The 19,423-nt window shown below is 46.3% G+C and overlaps 2 protein-coding genes across 2 annotated transcripts; both read right to left on the bottom strand.

The window, feature by feature from the left end:
* Positions 1 to 9,382: 9,382 nt before the first annotated feature.
* LOC129855973 (E3 ubiquitin-protein ligase Topors-like) lies at positions 9,383 to 14,016 on the bottom strand. Its single transcript, XM_055924094.1, has 2 exons — positions 13,052 to 14,016; positions 9,383 to 12,369 (listed from the first exon to the last, which is right to left on the bottom strand). The coding sequence occupies exon 2, from the start codon at positions 12,358 to 12,360 to the stop codon at positions 9,628 to 9,630; it is 2,733 nt and encodes a 910-aa protein (XP_055780069.1). The 5' UTR covers positions 12,361 to 12,369; positions 13,052 to 14,016; the 3' UTR covers positions 9,383 to 9,627.
* A 103-nt stretch (positions 14,017 to 14,119) lies between these two features.
* On the bottom strand, positions 14,120 to 16,822 carry ndufb6 (NADH:ubiquinone oxidoreductase subunit B). The gene is made up of 4 exons (XM_055924129.1): positions 16,537 to 16,822; positions 16,044 to 16,136; positions 15,486 to 15,530; positions 14,120 to 14,282 (listed from the first exon to the last, which is right to left on the bottom strand). Exons 1-4 carry the CDS (start codon positions 16,714 to 16,716, stop codon positions 14,217 to 14,219), a joined length of 384 nt encoding a protein of 127 aa, XP_055780104.1. The 5' UTR covers positions 16,717 to 16,822; the 3' UTR covers positions 14,120 to 14,216.
* Positions 16,823 to 19,423: the final 2,601 nt, after the last annotated feature.

Genomic DNA, 19,423 nt, shown 5'->3' with positions numbered 1-19,423 from the left:
CCCGAGCAAGGCAGTTAACCCACTGATCCCCGGGCGCCGAAGACTTGGAAGTCGATTTAAGGCAGCCCCCCGCATCGCTCTGATTCAGAGGGGTTGGATTGAATGCGAAAGACACATTTCAGTTGAATGCATTCATTTGTACAACTGACTAGGTATCCCCCTTTCCTAATACCTTATTCGAAATTGTTTTACTCTCTTTAGCCTACTCAAGCCATGAAGATATACTGCAGGTAACGTTACAAGGCCACAAATAAATACAAAGAGAGAAAACGAATATGAAAGTAAAAGCAATTCTGTCATTATTACGATCAAATATGTTATACTGTTTAGCTCAAATAAATGATTTAAATTGTTGACCTTACATGAAGTTTGGACTGCCAGTTCAACTCAGAGCGGTGTCGCACTCGCAACTCAAACGTCAGATCGGAATAGGCTAGGCTACTTGGTTTGTTCAAAACATTCCGGAACTCTGAAATCTCCGATTTAAGTGCGTTCAAAACTGGAAACTAGGAAAAAAATGAACTCCAACTGGGAAAATAGTTTTGAACGGTCATCCAACTCGGAATTTGAAGTCGGAAACTCAAGCATCAACCGGTTTTGTCTATAAGGGACACAGCCTTTCTCAAAATTGTATTTTCATAGCAGGTTTTGGAGAACCTAAGCAGCAGGTTAGGATAATTAACGTAGCAGGTTATGATCGTTAGGAAAAGGGTTAGGGTTGGCTAAATGCAACAACAAAATGTTTTAAGTCAAATTGACCATAACTGTATCCCATCTAGTAATTACGGCGTCATCCTTGAGCTCCGACTTCTCCGCTCTGAAGATCACTGACGTCACAGTCTGAGCTCGTTTTTTCAGAGATCCCAGGTGTCTTGAACAAACCATGCGAAAATCTCAATAAATTCTCCTCAACCTGCTACAAAAATTAATTCGTATCGAAGTTCGGTGAAAAGTGTCCCATGCCTGTTGACATTGGGAGAGAATCTCAATTGCATACTCCTCGCATCCTCTCTCCTCGCCTCCTTCTTTAAACCAAAGTCATAGGTCCCGCCCCTCTGACCTCATCAAATTAGTTTTGAAAAGGAGGCGAGGAGAGAGGACGCGAGGAGTATGCAATTGAGATTCTCTCCCGATGTCACAGGCATGGGACACTTTTCACCGAACTTCGATACAAATTAATTTTCGTAGCAGGTTAGGACATTATTTTAGCTAACCCTAACACTTTCCCTAACCTTAACCTCCGTATCCTAACCTGCTACTGAAAAGAGTCTCTCCCTCACCGGTATTGGTGGTGTTCCTGCCCGAATAGATCCACAGACGTTGCATTGCATCAACCAATGGTCAAATTGCTGAATCACATTATTTGGTTAGCTCAATGGTGTATATACAAATCACTGGGTTAGCTGATATGTTAAACACTTATCCCGCCTTTGTGAGATCTGGAATTAGTAGGGCAGGAACACCATCATTAATTTGAAGTGCGCACAAACCTAATCATAACCCGTACTGGCGAAATGTAGTTTCTCAAGGGGATGGCCACGACCAATCAAAAGTAAAGGCTACTTTCCCTTTTATCTTGCTGATTAACGGATTAGATATTATAAGGGGAAAAGGGAAACACACTCAGACAATGTGGGGAACTTTTCTATATTTATTTGAGATGTATATCAAGAAGAAAACACTTTTTTTTCTTCAGGATGAGTCTTGCTGTCAAGCAAGTTGATGTAGTATGGGGAGTCAGGGTTAACATCCATAGTAACCAAACTGCTGTTAAATACACCTCTGCTGAAATGAGCTGTAATTTAAGTACATACATTGCAATTACAATTTGTAAGTTAACATAGTTGAACATTCCTAAGGCTGACTGTTACACTAAATTGTTATGGCTGAATAATATTTCAAAATATGCTGAATTATTACACTAGCATTATAACACGATCATGTAAAGACTTATTTATTAAGTAAACAGGGGTTGTTTTATAGCCAAGTGTCCAGTAATAAGTTAAAGTGTCTCGAAAAACAGATGAGACCGTTCTTACCTGCTGCTGCTGCCAAATGCAGGAATACTCCGTATGCTTAGGAAACCTAGCGCTTATGTTTCAATTCCTGACTGCAGGCAAATCTTGCCTATTTAGGTTTCGTTTCCTGGTCTAGTCTTGCAGTGGCGACCTGTCATTCAGGACAAGTGAGCACCACATTTTTTGCAAAAATAAATACAAAAATTACAATAAAATATATATATACATATATAAAAAAAAAATTGGGGGGGGCCTTGCCTGTTTTGCATGTAATTTTGGCATTCATACGTGTCACATATCAGTTTGCAAACAATGTAAAAAAAAGCCGCATACACACATGGTCTCTTTTTAGTTTTCTTGAGTAAGGCAGCTATAAAATGCAGGTGTTTCAGCCTAGCTCAGTGCTTTCTGTGGTGGTGGGGCGAGCCAGCAGAAAATAGGAGCTGTAATGTCTGGAGAGTGATGGGTGTGGAGTCAGACGCAGAGAGCAGACGGTTGACGGGAAAAACGCTTTAATGTCCTTTCGGCTAGTAACCAGTTAAAAACATGGGTGAAGCCCAAAACACAGGTGCAACAAACCCAAAACCATAGTTACTAAAAAACCCGGACAGCGAAAACCCAAAAGAACACAAACACCAGCGGGCTAAACGAACTTAAATAACACCCATCCCAAAACCCCAACAAGGAACAGGTGAAAACAATTAGACAAAAACAAACGAAAAGGGATCGGTGGCAGCTAGTAGACCGGTGACGACGACCGCCGAGCGCCACCCGAACAGGAAAGGGAGCCACCTTCGGTGGTATTCGTGACAGTAACCCCCCCCCCCTGACGCGCGGCCCCCGCAGCGCGCCGACACCGGCCTCGGGGACAGCCCGGGGGGCGAGGCACAGGGCGATCCGGATGGAGGCGATGAAACTCCCTTAGCATAGTGGGATCCAATATATCCCCCACCGGGACCCAGCACCTCTCCTCCGGCCCGTACCCCTCCCAGTCCACGAGGTACTGCAGGCCCCTCACCCGGCGTCTCGAGTCCAGAATGGCCCGTATCGTGTACGCCGGGGAACCCCTCCATGTCCAGAGGGGGCGGAGGGACCTCCGGAACCTCACCTTCCTGCATGGGACCAGCTACCACCGGCCTGAGGAGAGACACATGAAACGAGGGGTTAATACGATAATACGAAGTGAGTAACAATCGATAACACACCTTGTTTATTCTCCTCAGGACTTTAAATGGCCCTACACACTGCGGACCCAGCTTCCGGCAGGGCAGGCGGAGGGGCAGGTTTCGGGTCGAGAGCCAGACCCTGTCCCCCGGTGCAAATACGGGGGCCTCACTGCGGTGACGGTCAGCACTCCTCTTCGGCCGTCCACTCGCCTGACGCAATGACTCCTGGGCGGCTTTCCAGGTATCCTTAGAGCGCTGCACCCACTCCTCCACCGCAGGAGCCTCAGTCTGGCTCTGATGCCATGGTGCCAGAACTGGCTGGTACCCTAACACGCACTCAAACGGTGACATGTTGGTAGAGGAGTGGCTTAGTGAGTTCTGGGCCATTTCAGCCCAGGGGATGTATCTCGCCCACTCCCCTGGCCGGTCCTGGCAATACGACCTCAGAAACCTACCCACCTCCTGGTTCACTCTTTCCACCTGCCCATTACTCTCCGGGTGATACCTCGAGGTCAGGCTGACCGAGACCCCCAGACGCTCCATAAACGCCTTCCATACTCGTGACGTAAACTGGGGACCCCGATCAGAAACGATATCCTCGGGCACCCCATAGTGCCGGACGACATGGGTGAACAGTGCCTCCGCAGTCTGTAGGGCCGTAGGGAGACCGGGCAAAGGGATAAGACGGCAGGACTTCGAGAACCGATCCACAACGACCAGGATCGTCGTATTCCCCTGAGACAGGGGAAGATCCGTAAGAAAATCAACCGATAAATGGGACCACGGCCGTTGTGGAACGGGGAGGGGTTGTAATTCCCCCCGTGGCAAGTGCCTAGGAGCCTTACTCTGGGCGCACACCGAACAGGAGGAGACATAGAAGCGCACGTCTCTCAACAAGGTAGGCCACCAGTACTTCCCTCTAAGACCTCGCACCGTCCTCGAAATACCCGGGTGACCTGACGAGGGTAGACTATGAGCCCACCGAATCAATTGATCACGAACAGCGAGCGGCACGTACCTACGACCCTCCGCGCACTGTGGAGGCGCAGGTTCCTCCCTTAGTACCCGCTCGATGTCCGCGTCCACCTCCCATACTACCGGTGCTACCAGCTTGGCAGCCGGAATGATGGGAGTAGGATCGATGGACCGTCATCAGTGTCATTAGGCGGGACAGCACATCGGCCTTAGTATTGAGGGAACCTGGTCGATACGAGATTGTAAAAAGAAATCGGGTGAAATACATGGCCCACCTTGCCTGACGAGGATTCAGTCTCCTAGCTGATCAGATGTACTCCAGGTTACGGTGGTCAGTCCAGATGAGGAAAGGGTGCTTAGCCCCCTCAAGCCAGTGTCTCCACACCTTCAGGGCCTTAACCATGGCCAACAGCTCCCTATCCCCCACATCATAATTCCGCTCCGCTGGCCCGAGCTTCTTTGAAAATAAAGCACAGGGGCGGAGCTTCGGTGGCGTACCCGAGCGCTGTGAGAGCACCGCTCCAACCCCAGCCTCGGATGTGTCCACCTCTACGATGAATGCCAAAGAAGGGTCCGGATGGGCCAACACTGGCGCGTCGGTAAACAGCGCCTTCAAACGACGGAAAGCTCCGTCCGCCTCTGCTGACCACTGCAAACGCACCGGCCCCACCTTCAGCAGTGAGGTAATAGGAGCCGCTACCTGACCAAAGCCCCGGATAAACCTCCGGTAGTAATTGGCAAACCCTAAAAACCGCTGCACCTCCTTTATCGTGGTCGGAGTCGGCCAATAACGCACGGCCTTGACGCGGTCACCCTCCATTACCACCCCCGAGGTGGAAATGCGATAACCCAGGAAGGAAACGGCTCGTTTGGAAAACTCACATTTCTCCTCCTTCACGTACAGGTCATGTCAAGCAATCGCCCAAGAACCTTGCGTACCAGAGACACATGCGCGGCGCGTGTAGCGGAGTAAATCAAGATGTCGTCAATATACACCACTACACCCTGTCCGTGCAGGTCTCTGAGAATCTCATCAACAAAGGATGGAAAGATGGCTGGAGCATTCTTTAACCCGTACGGCATGACGAGGTATTCATAATGGCCAGATGTGGTACTAAACGCGGTTTTCCATTCATCTCCCTCCCGAATACGCACCAGATTATACGCGCTCCTGAGGTCCAGTTTCGTGAAGAATTGCGCCCCGTGAAATGATTCCACCGCCGTAGCGATGAGAGGTAGTGGATAACTGAAACCCACAGTGATGGAATTTAGACCTCGATAATCAATACACGGACGTAAACCACCATCCTTTTTCTTCACGAAAAAGAAACTCGAGGAGACTGGTGACATGGAGGGCCGAATGTACCCCTGTCCCAGGGCTTCCGTGACATATGTCTCCATAGCCAACATCTCCTCCTGGGATAAAGGATACACGTGACTCCTGGGGAGTGCAGCGTTTACCTGGAGGTTTATCACGCAATCCCCCTGTCGATGAGGTGTTAATAGTGTCGCCTTATTTTTACTGAAGGCGATAGCCAAATCGGCATACTCAGCAGGAATGCGCACGGTGGAAACCTGGTCTGGACTCTCCACCGTTGTCGCACCGATGGAAACTCCTAAACACCAGCCTGAACACTCATCAGACCACCCCTGGAGAGCTCCCCGTTTCCACAAAAGCCTAGGATTGTGAATAGCCAGCCAGGGAATCCCCAGCACCACCGGAAATGCAGGTGAATCGATAAGGAACAGACTAATCCGCTCCTTATGATTCCCCTGCGTAATCATCTCCAGAGGAATCGTGGCCTCCCTGACCAGCCCTGACCCTAATGGTCGACTATCTAAGTAGTGCACGGGGAAAGGGGGGTCTACCTTCACTAACGGAATCCTCAACCTCTGAGCGAGTCCGCGATCTATAAAACTCCCCGCTGCGCCTGAATCGACTAGCCCTTATGCTGGAGAGAGGGGAAAAACTTCAGAAAACAAATTAACAAAAACATGTGACCAACAGGAGGCTTTGGGAGAGTGTGGTGCTCACTCACCTGGGGTGACCGAGGAGTGTTCTGCCTGCCCTCTCGACTCCCAGATGGACTCCTCCAGCACCGACCGGAAGTGTGCCCTCTCCGGCCACAATGGGTACAGGAGGAGCCTCCTCCTCCGGTCTCCCTAGATGCAGCCCCCCCCCCCTAGCTCCATAGGGATGGGAACGGGAGGTCCAGGAGGTGGAACTGACAGGACCCTTTCAGAACGTCCGCGAGCAGCCAGCAGATGGTCTTGCCGGATGCACATGTCGATCAGCTCATCCAAGCCAGCTCCCTGCGGACGTCCTCTCTTAGGCTACACCTGTAATGGTCTATCAGGGCCCTGTGGTTCCACCCCGCTCCAGCGGCTAAAGTCCGGAATTCCAGCGCAAAGTCCTGCGCGCTCCTCATCCCCTGCCGGAGACGGAACAACCTCTCACCCGCCGCTCGGCCCTCCGGAGGATGATCGAACACGGCCCGGAAACGGCGGGTGAACTCCGGGTAGTGGCCCTTCGCTGAGTCGGGCCCGTTCCAGACGGCATTGGCCCACTCCAGGGCTCTACCCTGGCACCCCGTCGCCGCTCCAACGTACTCCCTCGGAGGCGTGATACGCAGAGCGCTGGCACCGGATCCCGCTGGAGGAGATGGTAGAGTTGCTGGTGGGAGGGTAGGTGGGGTAGTAGGGAGACCACTCCTCTCCCAACGGTCCATCCTCTCCATCATTTGATCCATCGCTGATCCGATGCGATGGAGGATGGACGTATGACGAAGGACTCTCTCCTCCATCGTAGGGAGAGGGGTGGTCGCTGCTCCTGCTGACTCCATATCGTGGTGCGGGCTTCTGTAACGTCTGGAGCGTGATGGGTGTGGAGTCAGACGCAGAGAGCAGAAGGTTGACGGGAAAAACGCTTTCATGTCCTTTCGGCTAGTAACCAGTTAAAAACATGGGTGAAGCCCAAAACACAGGTGCTACAAACCCAAAACCATAGTTACTAAAAAACCCGGACAGCGAAAACCCAAAAGAACACAAACACCACATACGTCAAATAACAACAAGCCCGCACAAACACCAGCGGGCTAAACGAACTTAAATAACACCCATCCCAAAACCCCAACAAGGAACAGGTGAAAACAATTAGACAAAAACAAACGAAAAGGAAAAAGGGATCGGTGGCAGCTAGTAGACCGGTGACGACGACCGCCGAGCGCCACCCGAACAGGAAGGGGAGCCACCTTCGGTGGTATTCGTGACAGGAGCATTGCGCCGTGATTGGCTCAGTGTTCTGTCACTCATGGAGACACTACCTCATCACCAAGTTTAAGTCCTTAGTAAGGGTAGACATCCAAAATTTCAGCCCTTTGGGTCCTGCCATGGAGTTATATTACAAGTGCCCTTCAAAGAAGGCTCAAGGTCATTGGCCACAGATAAAATTACATCAAATCATGTTATATGTAGAGTAGCTTTGATTGGATTGATCATGTCAACATCTTACTTTCAAAGTCTTAGATATCAGTCATCATGAATCAAGTAGACAATCTACTGGCAAATCCTTTTTAATCCTTGTCATATGAAGAGAAATAGTGAAGAGAAATTATAGATAAAATGTATCGGTGCTCATCGGCCATTGGACATAAAAATTACACAAGTTGGGAATAGCAAATTCAACAATGAGTCGTTTGGAAGGAATCAGTGGCTAACTGCAAGCAATGCAAAGTAACCACTAGCCTGCTATTCAATGGAGCGGCTGTGTCCCCCCCCCCCAGAGTTCCTACCATAAATCCAGAAAATGCCAAACTTTGATGACAAAATTTGCCCAAAAAGGACAGCCGCGCCACCTTCATGTTTAAGTGAGCACATCACAAGCCGAGGCGAGTCCAAAAATGTCTTGTATGCTGCTGCATAAATTATGTAATATGCAAGGGAGTTATGTATACTGTAGCTAAGAAAGTAATACTAAGTGTATATTGTGTAGTAAGCTGTTAGTAGCCCATGTGCCTCACCCTAATAATTTGGTCTAATTTCACCTAACGTTACTGTTCTGACTCGGTGGTGCTGCACATGTAGCCTATAACCTGTTTTTGAGAAATGTCATCATCTAATATTGTAAGAGGTTTCATCGTTTGCTTATATGTCCCCTTTATTTATCCTACGGTTCTGACTTGGTGTACCAGGGAAATACTGTAAGAGCAGCCCATGTTCTGCATTATGTTGCTGTACATTTCAAAAGTGCTGAACACATAGTTATATTGACCACGTCCGTCTATGACGCTCATTAATGTCTTAATCGAAATTACATAATGCCTCGTATCCGCTCATCGTTCCCTTATGCCACAGTTTGTACATCTCAATTGTCAGTAGAAACCACATTTGTTTAATCAAGTCAGCCATATCAGTCATGTTTTTTAAAAAAGGCAGTAAATGAGGCTGAATGAGCTGTTTCGCTGCCAGACAAGGCTCCGCTGATAGCCAGGTGTAGCGGTGGTTAGTGCTGAAAAGAAAGCTCTGCTGTTGGGACAGCTTTATGTAAACTCTAACAGTTTGTGGGCACCGCTTGTTGCCGTTATAGTGCAATTAATGTATTGTTTAGTGTTGTGTCTTTGCTGACATGAATCTAAAAATGTCCATGCTAAAATCACCACTGTAGTCTTGTCCCTACAGCTTAGCATCATCTTATCACATCTCAAATGAAAAGCAGCCACTCAGATAAGAAGCCTAATCTAATGGGGACATAAACACATGATACTTCTTACTATCAATAATTTTGTTATTGCACCACTGGCAAGTTGATGTTCATTTATCACACTAGAATCAGCTTGAGTAACGTGTTAGCATCTTAATCGTAGTAGCATCTGTAAGGGTCTAGAACTCTCATGCCATCCACATGAAAGGATGCACACTCAGGCAGTAACCATTACATATGTGGCCTCCAACTAAGAGCCACTGGCCAATGCTGACTTATTCAGGAGGAGATCATATCAGCTGTTGATTTCAGTTTAGAAACATTTATTACTATTTACAACTCCACAGTTACAACAGTTTTTCCCATATTGATTTATTGGCTAGTATAAAGAGCAGTTTTCCATCAGACTACATGAGCAGCAGGTAGAAAAGGTTTGGTTTCAACACAACAGTACAAGCTACATCAGCTTTATAGCCCATGTTATCCCTGAGATTGATGCATAGAAATTAATGACTGATAAGAAATTAGTTGAAGTATTTTATACAAATACTTTTTAAATGTAGGCCTTACAGACAGTCACTGTAAATAAGACAAATAAAACCCAATCTTTGACCCCCTTTTTTTTGTATACCTCATACAGCAAAGTGGCACATCCCAAATGAAAGAGCACCTTTTGGCAGAACAGTACATATCAAATATCCTACATAGTGATGTGTAAAATTAACTTTTAAAGGTAAATGAAATGTCTTCCTACATACCGGGGCCAGCATTATGATTCTTCCAAAAAATTACTTGTGTTGTCATTTGAAGGACTATGAGAGTTTGCCTCATCCGCAGAGGCAGATTGGGACAGAACCCCCTCACTATGTGTGGGTGTGTCAGTAGCAGCAGCAGCATTTAGAGGAGGCTCCGCCTCCAACACTCCACTGTCCAGACCCACAGGTGGAATCTGCTGTTCCCAGTCTTGTAACATGGACTCCAGCAGGCCAGAGTCTGCAGGGTTGCCTGTGGTGGTGGTTGTGCTAGGCGCTAGCACGCTGTTGCTAGTGCTGCTGCTTACCGGGCAGGTGTGGTTAGCATCGTTAGCGCCTGCGGCAGTATGTTGGTCACTGTCGCTGTCTATGGTGATGACAGTGGGTGAGTGTTTCCTGGACCCTGTGCGCTCTTTGCTCCTGTGCCTCTTGCCCTTCTTCTTGTGCTTCTTCTTCTTCTTCTGGTGCTTCCTGGTTTGCTCCGAGGAGCTGCCCTCATAGATGATCTCCACGCTGAGGCTCCTGCTCCTCTTCCCCCCCGACTTCTCCTTGGACTTCCTGTGACGCTTCTCTTTGCTCTTCTTCTTGTCTTTCACATTGAACGAGGTGGTGGAGGAGGGAGGCTCGTCGAGGGCTTTGGAGGACTGGTCTTTGGGGGCAGGTTCCTCCAGGTGTCTCGATTTGTACTTTCTCTTCCCGCTGGGCTTCTCGTGACGAGACTTCCTGTGAGCGCCGGACGGCGAACAGGTGCTGGAACGACTTCTGGAGCGCCTCTTATCCCGCCGGTGGGAATCCGGACTCTGGCTCGGGGATGGGGACCTGCAATCGATGTTCCTGTGTGAGCTGGAGTAGTAGGACCTCCTCTCTGTGTAGAGCGTGGCACTGCTGTCCCTCTCACTCTCCCGGCTGTAGTAGTGCCAGTGATAGGAGTGCGACGATGAGTCGTGGCTGCGGCCTGATCGGCTGCCATCTTTATTGTCCCTCTTCTTCTCCCATTTAGTGTGGGAGCGGTCGCGGCTTTGGGAGCGTGACTGCCTCCTGCCTCTGGACAGAGTGCTGTCGCTGTTGATGGAGATGGCCGGGCTCTTGGTCGAGCGGCTGCGGTCGGCGCTCCTGGACCTCCTCCTCCGGTCTCTGCTTCTCGACCGTGGCCTCTCTCTAGATCTATCTCGACTGTGACATCTCCTGCCGTCTTTCTCAGTTTGTCCTCTATTTTTGCTTGCTGACTTACTGGATGATGTCTCACGTCTAATTGAGGGAGAGGTGTTACGTCTCTCCTTGGAGCACGATACATCTTGCTTCCTTTCCACCCCCTCTGCCTTCCCAGGACATTGGCCTTGAGAGGAGGCGGGGCTAAGGCTGGTGAAGCGGATGTGTTGAGGCAGCCTGGGCACTTCGTCTTTGATCTCCTCCAGAACAGACTCCTCTGAGTCAGAGGACAGCTTGACCAGCTCCGGAGTCCTTTCAGCAAGGGGTTTTACAAAGCCCACGATGATGCAATCGTCATCGCCAGAGGAGGTACACGCCGGTCCGTCCTTGTCGGTTTTCACCCAAGCAGAGTCCGCAGTCAGGCGAGGGGCCTTTGGCTGTGACACTGCTCCGCACTCCTCCCCCACACTGCTTTCTGAGTCCGAGTCTCTGATTGATAGCAGCAGGGCCCTGGTGGGTTCTGTTGTGGAGTACGAAGGTCCGGGTGTCTCGTCGTCCCATGTTGACTGGCTCAGGGCGCCCCCAGACATGGGGTCCCCCGGGGGGTCCAGCTCAACAGAATCGCCCTCCTCCTCATCCTCAGAGATGGCAATCACCGAGGAGTTGGAGCTGCTGCCCTCGTCCGAGGACGGCGCAGGGCAGTCGTAGACGGCATGCTGGTCGTAGGCCTCCATGTTGAAGGGTGCTCGGGCGAAGTTGACAAACTCGTGCAGGAAGTGATCGGTGCGGGCCTGGAGGAAGGGCTGCAGCTCCTCCTGGATGGCCTGGTCCTCCATGTCATAGCGGGTGATGCGGGACATGATAATGTGCTGCACGATGTTGACCAGGGAGCCGTGAGCGCCGTACAGCACCACCAGCTCTCTCTTCAGCCAGGGCAACAGGCGGTGCAAGCAGGCCGGGTTCCTCTGGAAGAACTCCGTCGAGATGTCCCGGGAACGACCGCCGTCCCGCACGCTCCGCACTCGCACCCCTCGCCGGTAGAGCGCCCGTCTGAACTTGATCATCTCCTGCTCACGGAGGCTGCGCACAGTCCGGCCCTCGCTCTCTGCCCGCCTCCTGGCTGCCAGGCGCGCCATCATGCGACGGAGGCCTCGGTCCTGCCGAGGAGGGGGGGAAGCCCCCGTTAGGGCCTCGAACATGACCCCGTTGTCGGGGGGAGGGGATGTTCTTCTCTGGTCCTGCCGACGCGCCCCCGTCAGCGTGGTGCGGTAGCGGAACCGTTCCCCTGCGAAACTCCCAAAGGAACCGTTCTCCGTGGGCCGCAGGTCATACTTCTTGAAGTCCTTCTCTGATTGTATACTGTGATAGATAGAGTTGAATGGCTGCTTGCATAGCGGGCACTCGGCTTTGTTCTTGGACCACTCGTGGATGCAGCGGAAGCAGAACTTGTGCAAGCAGAGATCGAGGTAGGCCATGTTGTTGAATCGGTCCAGACAGATGGGGCACTTAGAGTCTGGAGACGCCTCGGCAGACAAAACATCAGAGGTCTTGTCCGGGGCACTCTTCTTGCGTAGCCGTAAGGTCATCTTTGCTGCTGCCATAGTGATAGTCTAGGGAAGAAAATATTCCCTCGTGTTAAACAGTGTTTTCAATAAAGAAGGGACACAACACAGCACTGACTTTGTTCAAACTTTATTTTCTGTAATATACTGTGACTAGCTAGGCCCATTGGCAGATGCAGAGACAACTCATTCATCAACACACCCTTACAAATCATTTTAAAGGTATTAATGCAAACAGGGAAGAATTTTGTAAGACGAGCATCTAAACATCTTGTCATTATCCAATGTGTTACATAATCAGAAAACTATAATAATATAAAGATTGTGTCAGAGCCATTTACCATACCATTACCATGACCATAGATCGCAAAATGAGGGTCAAGCAATTTCAACAGAATCTTACAATTACCCCACCACATTTGTGAAATTATAATAAAGCCCAATAACTTCCCATGTAACGTTATATTACTTGACCGTGTATTTTACTTGGTAAGGTTAACGTTAGCTAGCTCGATAGATAACATTAGCAGCTACGGTAGCTGTTCTGACTCATCTAGGGTTGGACAGTCAACACTCATAATGGTTGACTTTGGCCCCAATCTCTGACCGATAATTCTGACAAGTAATTATGTATTCATGACATGTTTGTGAGTCTGAATTGTGATGAATGACTGCTTGGGTAAATTAGCAAAATAGCTTTCAGTTAGCCATCTTTCGTCCCTTTGCTTACCAAAAACAAAAAGCCGGGGATCCGAGGCAAATGTCTAGGAATCCTGTCGGCGACAACACTCAAGACCTCTCATATAATCTTTTCATATTTCATTATTTCCATGTGTACTAAAATAAATTATTTTAGTTTTTTACCACTCTTCGGAGTTGGCCTCCTGTTTCATACCGTGATGTAATGCTACATTTTTTTTAAACGCAAAGGATTATGGTATACTGGAGGATGTTCACCTTCCGTTTTGGAATGAAGTACTTTTTTTATGGTCTCGTGCGCCACCTATTGTCAGTAACTTTTAACACAGAAGATGAATTAGCTGGAAATAAACGTAATATGGACATACATTAGACAGTGGGGTACTAATAAACCATAGCCATCCATAATATACAAACATCAACTATGAATGTGAGTTTGGTTACACTCTTGGTTACTTGTGTCAAATCGTTTGCAAAGCTATTATAATAAACATTTAAACAGAGGGTAGTGCGAACAGCCCAGTACATCACTGAGGCCAAGCTTCCTGCCATCCAGGACCTCTATATCAGGAGGGCCCTAAAAATTGTCAATGACTCCAGCCACCCTAGTCAGACTTCTCTCTGCTCTCGCACAGCAAGCAGTACCAGAGCACCAAGTTTAGGTACAAGAAGCTTCTATCCCCAAGCCATAACACTCCTGAACACCTAATCAAATGGCTACCTGGACTTTTTGCATTGCCCCCCCTCTTTTACACCACTGCTACTCTCTGTTGTTATCATCTATGCATAGTCACTTTAATAACTCTACCTACATGTACATATTACCTCAACTAACCAGTACACCCCTGTATATTCTCACTATTGTTATTTTACTGCTGCTCTTTAATTAATTGTTACTTTTATTTCTTATCCGTATTTTTTTTAAACTGCATTGTTGGTTAAGGGCTCATAAGTAAGCATTTCACTGTAAGGTCTACACCTGTCGTATTCAACGCATGTGAATAATAAAACTTGATTGAAACACCAGATCTGAATTACTCAAATAAATGCAGCACTCTTTCCCCCACATTCTTGTCCAAATATACATCTCTGACATGTATTAATATTGTAAATATTATTTAATGACATATACATAACGTTTTTACAACAGGGCAGGGACAAAAAGACATTGTGTAATTCTCTCAACTGTGTCTTCTTCAGTGGTGACCATGGCTCTCTGGGAGGTCTGGAACAACCTCTCCCGTCTCCAAGATGGTGTCGCCCTGAACACAGACAGGGAAAATTAACAGATAATGAAAGAGTCAGTTGCTAGATGTCCCTACTCTTTCATTACAAGGTCTAGGAAAGCTGTCTGGGAATCCAGGGCTTTTGTAGCTCAGTTGGTAGAGCATGACTATTGTAACGCCAGGGTAGTGGGTTCAATTACCAGGACTGCCCATATGTAAAATGTATGCACGCATGACTGTAAGTCGCTTTGGATAAAAGCATCTGCTAAAATACATGATTTTGTATTACCGTAGTAGGCCACAATTACAGTGCAGTTTATATATAAGCTACACTGCAATTCAGTTCTTTACTGTAAACTGCCAAAGTGCACCATTGTGTCACATGCATTTGTAAATAAATCTATAAGCAATAAATCACATTTTATTGGTCACATATACACATGGTTAGCAGATGTTACTGCAAATGTAGCGAAATGCTTGTGCTTCTAGTTCCGACAATGCAGCAATATCTAACAAGTAATCTAACAATTCCACAACAAAACCTAATACACACACATCTAAGTCTGATATCCAGTAGTTCTTCCCGGCTGTATGTAATAACACTTAAGATTTTCTGGGCTAACAATGTAAGAAATAATACATAAAAAACAAAACACGGCAAAGTTCCTAAGGACTAGAAGTGAGGCGACCCTCTCTGTCGGCGCCACCTTGATATACATCAATACAAAAGGAAAGGGAAAGGGGGATACCTAGTCAGTTGTTCAACTGAAATGTGTTGAACTGAAATGTATCTTCTGTATTTAACCCAACCCTTCTGCCCACCCACTGGGTACAGATGGCAGTTCAACATCTACTTGTTTATTTACATTTGGTTGAGTTGTCAACTAATATGAATTCAATGTGAAATCAACCAAAAATGTCACGCAGTCATTTAGGTTAAAAGTTGGGTGAAAAAAATACTAAATTCCCTTACATTAATGACTTTTGCAAAACCAATTAGTTTTCCATGTTGACATTTGCATTTTTCGGTTGAAATGACATGGAAACAATGTATGTTTCAACCTGTTTTTGCCCAGTGGACAGTGAATCCACTGTAACACTAAGAGACAGTTTACAGACACAGATTAATCGTAGTCTGGACTAAAAAGCACTTACAATGGAGATTCTTCATTGTATGTGCTTTTTCATCCAAGACTAGGCTTCATCGTGTTCCTATAACAACATATGAGATGTACTTACAGGGAACAGTCTGGGCTTCAGCTCCACGATGCCATAGGGCCTTTTCTGTGACAAACACACAAGCAGGACAGGTCAATGTTTTAGATTGAATTGAAGACTCTATGACACATGCATGATACAACTTTCAATAGAGCAGGTATAGTGAATGAACACCAACACACAAGGCTAAAAACTACAATCCACTACTGTATAGTAACATTTCATAAATCAGAGCACAATAAACTTTGAATAGTCAAGGTCAAACACATTATCAGTCCTCGTGACCATTAGGTCTCAGCCTTTTAAATCAAGACCAGTCTGTCTAGGCAGTAGTCAGGGATAAGCATTAGGAATGCTGATTTTGGAGTGACAGCCTGGCATTTCGTGTTTGATTTAGACCTGGGAGGCCTGGTGTTTTGAATTTAACCAATTAGGCCCGTGAGGTGGTTGGAAGAATCCAGGTGGTGTCTGGTTGGGCCAAAATCCTCTAACACTCCAGGAACAGGTTTCCCAAACAACAACATTAGTACATGAATGAAAGGAGAACAGTATTGTTGGTGTCGGATTGATTGAACTTACAGCAACATGATACTTCACGTAATAATGCACAACCCAGGCAGGGATCAGCAACCGGGTCAAGGCGAACACTCCACCAGTGTAGACTTTGTAGGTCTGGAAAGAGAGCAACACAAAGGGGACGTATGTCACAAATGTTAACAGGTTTTGTTGATTTCTTGCTGACAACAGTTGATGCAGTTTTTCGGTACAACTACTAGTAGCTATGTTACATTCAGGTTGGCAGTGGCACAGATAACGACTGGCATCACACCAAGCATGAGAATACCACTCAACTTGTCTGTCACGAGCGTCAGCATGCAACTATGTGGCTATGGTAACTAGTGACGACCCATGCAACTGGCTAGGCTAGCTAGTAAACAGTAACACCGACGTCTCAAAACAAAAACATAGCACGTAGCTATTACACACGCTAGCTAGTTAGTCATTTTAATCCAATTCACACAGCGTTTTTCGTTGATATATTACAATGAAATTGCCAAAATGATGAACTCACGTAAAGCCTCCACAGGGTCTTCGGTTCCAGAAAGCCAGCCCAGAATTTTGCCACCGGCCCAAGGGCTGTCTTTGGCAGCACGGGCTCTCTGGGACTGAGCTCTTGGTCCTTCAGCCATTTCCTCCTGAGGTTTGAAATCTGCTCCACGCGGAGCTTTTCGTCTGCTGTGTAACCAGTCATGATTAAGAAGAGCTAATTCTTATTTTCTTGATATTCAACCTCACTACAATGACACCATGGAGGACACCGCCATGGAGTGCACAGCCAAAACTCATGAAGAAGAAAACAGTCAACGACAACGGTAACTACACATTTTCCACCTTGGCTGAGTGTGTGAGTGACATCTACGGGACTGGAGGAGGAAACAAAACAGAGAATATTCATGATCACTGATTTCTCTGATACATTGTGCAAAATATGCTACACACAATTGCTTACTACATTTTTTACATTATTCCAAAATTAAGGAAACTCTGTATTATGTATCCATATGCTTTTTACTATAATGGTAAATGCCTTTGTGAATTACTATTAAGATGTCATAAACAGTGAATGATGAGTTTTCTGTTTGGATTCGGTTGCAGCATTATAAACTGTTGTCACCATATGACCATTCTACCACTGTCCCGAGGGCATAAGCAAGTCCTCAATCAATTGTATTTTATAAAGCCCTTTTTACACCAGCAGATGTCACAAAGTGCTTACAGATACCCAGCCTAAAACCCCAAAGAGCAAACAATGCAGATGTAAAAGCAGTGGCTAGGACAAACTGTAATCTAATCTGTGCCCAGTATAGACTGGTGAAGTGTGAAACCTTAGCTATCATCAAACATTATTGCTTCAGAGGGCTTTTTCAATCATTAGTCATTACACTTAAAATACAAGCTGAAATGTTTGACATTTGTACATAATATGGGTTATATAAGGACTAGTTATAATGTGATGTATTATCAATAGTTAATGATACAGTATAGTCAACTGTCTTGATCATCAATGTGTTAAGCAAACTATATCAATGTCTTCTGAAATATAGTGGACTTTATCAACACATCCACAAAATCATTCATTCGTATGTGATGCAGAGTGTAACAGAGTAGGTCAACTAGTGTGTAAGTTGCCATCAATACATAAATCAATGAACAGAAATAGTGTGTTCTCCTGACAGTAGTACTACAGCCAAATATATTTGAGTGTTCCCGCCATTCCCCGTGCTGGGTTGTAAACGAACATCTAGTCTTTGACTTACATGATTGCTTTCTGATGACGGACAGTGTCGAAATACTCAAGACATGAAAAATATGTAAAATACGGATATTTTATGTCACTCGTCAAATAAAACCACTGACATGTCCATCTGAAATGTCTCTCTTCTTATTATAATTATGAATTTATTTCCAACTGACCATAGGCTTATATATTCCAAGTACAGAGGACATAAAGGCTTGACGTAAACTCTGTTTAAAGTGGACTTTTCCCCATTGAAACTGATGTGTGTTGTCTTTGCATTTGGATCTGATTGAAATAAGATCTACTCCAAATCAGATACGCTGTGACGGCTTTACATGTGTACAGAACGCACCGAAGCATAAATCAATAGTGATTTATTTTAGTAGCATATCATAAGAATTGGCATCATCCAACGAAAGATATGCACCAGTCCTGTCTATGAAATGCATTGGGAATTGTTTTCAAACCAGAGTCATTTAAATTACACAGGGCCCAAATGATGCATCATTAACAGTGTCATCTGCAGAGATAGTTTAGTAAACTGATAAACCTTTCATCAGAGTCCATGAGGATTTGCACAATATAGACTTATATCAGGCGGAATTGCGAGGCCACCAAGTGTACAGTAATCCAACCTGCAGCTTCTATCTAAACCACACACTAATAAAGTGTCTGTGGTGCAACCTAACCCAAGTGTTCCGTTCTTTGCAGGAAGTTGGCACTCGCCATGGTGAGTGCCAAAGAAACCATAGAAGGTTGAAGAGAGCGAACACAACCCCAATAGCAGTTAGATTAGGAGAATGGCCTCCCCTCCACCTTTATCAGTGTATGTCTCCTCTGTGTGTGTACAGCTGCTCTATGAGAAGTATATATATATACAGTATATATTACTTTTGGACTTTGACTCTTACAGCGTATTAGGAAAAAGTGAAAAAATAAAAAGGTTTGCTGCAGATGTAGGATCTTTATTTGATCACCCTGTTGCAGGAGAAGGAAATTAAAAATGTGTAGTGTATGTGAGGTTCAAAAAGGCTTCTGAAGTTTGTAATTTCCACTTTGAAATTTCAGACTTGATGTGTCAACCCCTACAAAAATGTCCATTAATTATAATCCACATAATAATTATAATTTCCTCTTGCTGCAGGATATTTTCCTGCTGTAGCAAACTGTCTCAAATAAAAGATCCTACATCTGTAGGTCAGAGTTGTTTGAGCGATAGTGCCATTGACTTAAGAGTAAAACATGATAAAGAAAACATTACAGTGGCAATCAAATCAGGCTCTCTTTAGTTGCATGAAAATCAATAAACCCATGACCCTTTCCGTGTATTTTTCCAAAACATTTTGGTACCCCAAGGATGACGCCCCATGCACAAGCAAAGGGACACACCCAGTTTTGATTTACAGCAAGGGGCTGGTTTTGCTACCGCCCTCCTATCAAGTATCACTCAAATACGAGACCATTGAAAGACCATTTCAGACTCCCCCATATGCATCAGACAGCACTGGGGGAACTGGCGTCTTCCTCTCTCACTAGTAGAAACTTGACCGATGTCCTTTACGGTGTTGTTGGGTCAGCCAGGTGTTCCGCTAAAAAAAATAACATCTTCCCTTGAAATGGGGTCAGGACACACCCCGAAGCCATTTAAATCAAAGTCCAG

Source organism: Salvelinus fontinalis, chromosome 5, assembly GCF_029448725.1.
Source record: "Salvelinus fontinalis isolate EN_2023a chromosome 5, ASM2944872v1, whole genome shotgun sequence".
Taxonomy (NCBI): Eukaryota; Metazoa; Chordata; class Actinopteri; order Salmoniformes; family Salmonidae; genus Salvelinus; species Salvelinus fontinalis.
This window is presented reverse-complemented; position numbering and strand designations above follow the sequence as displayed.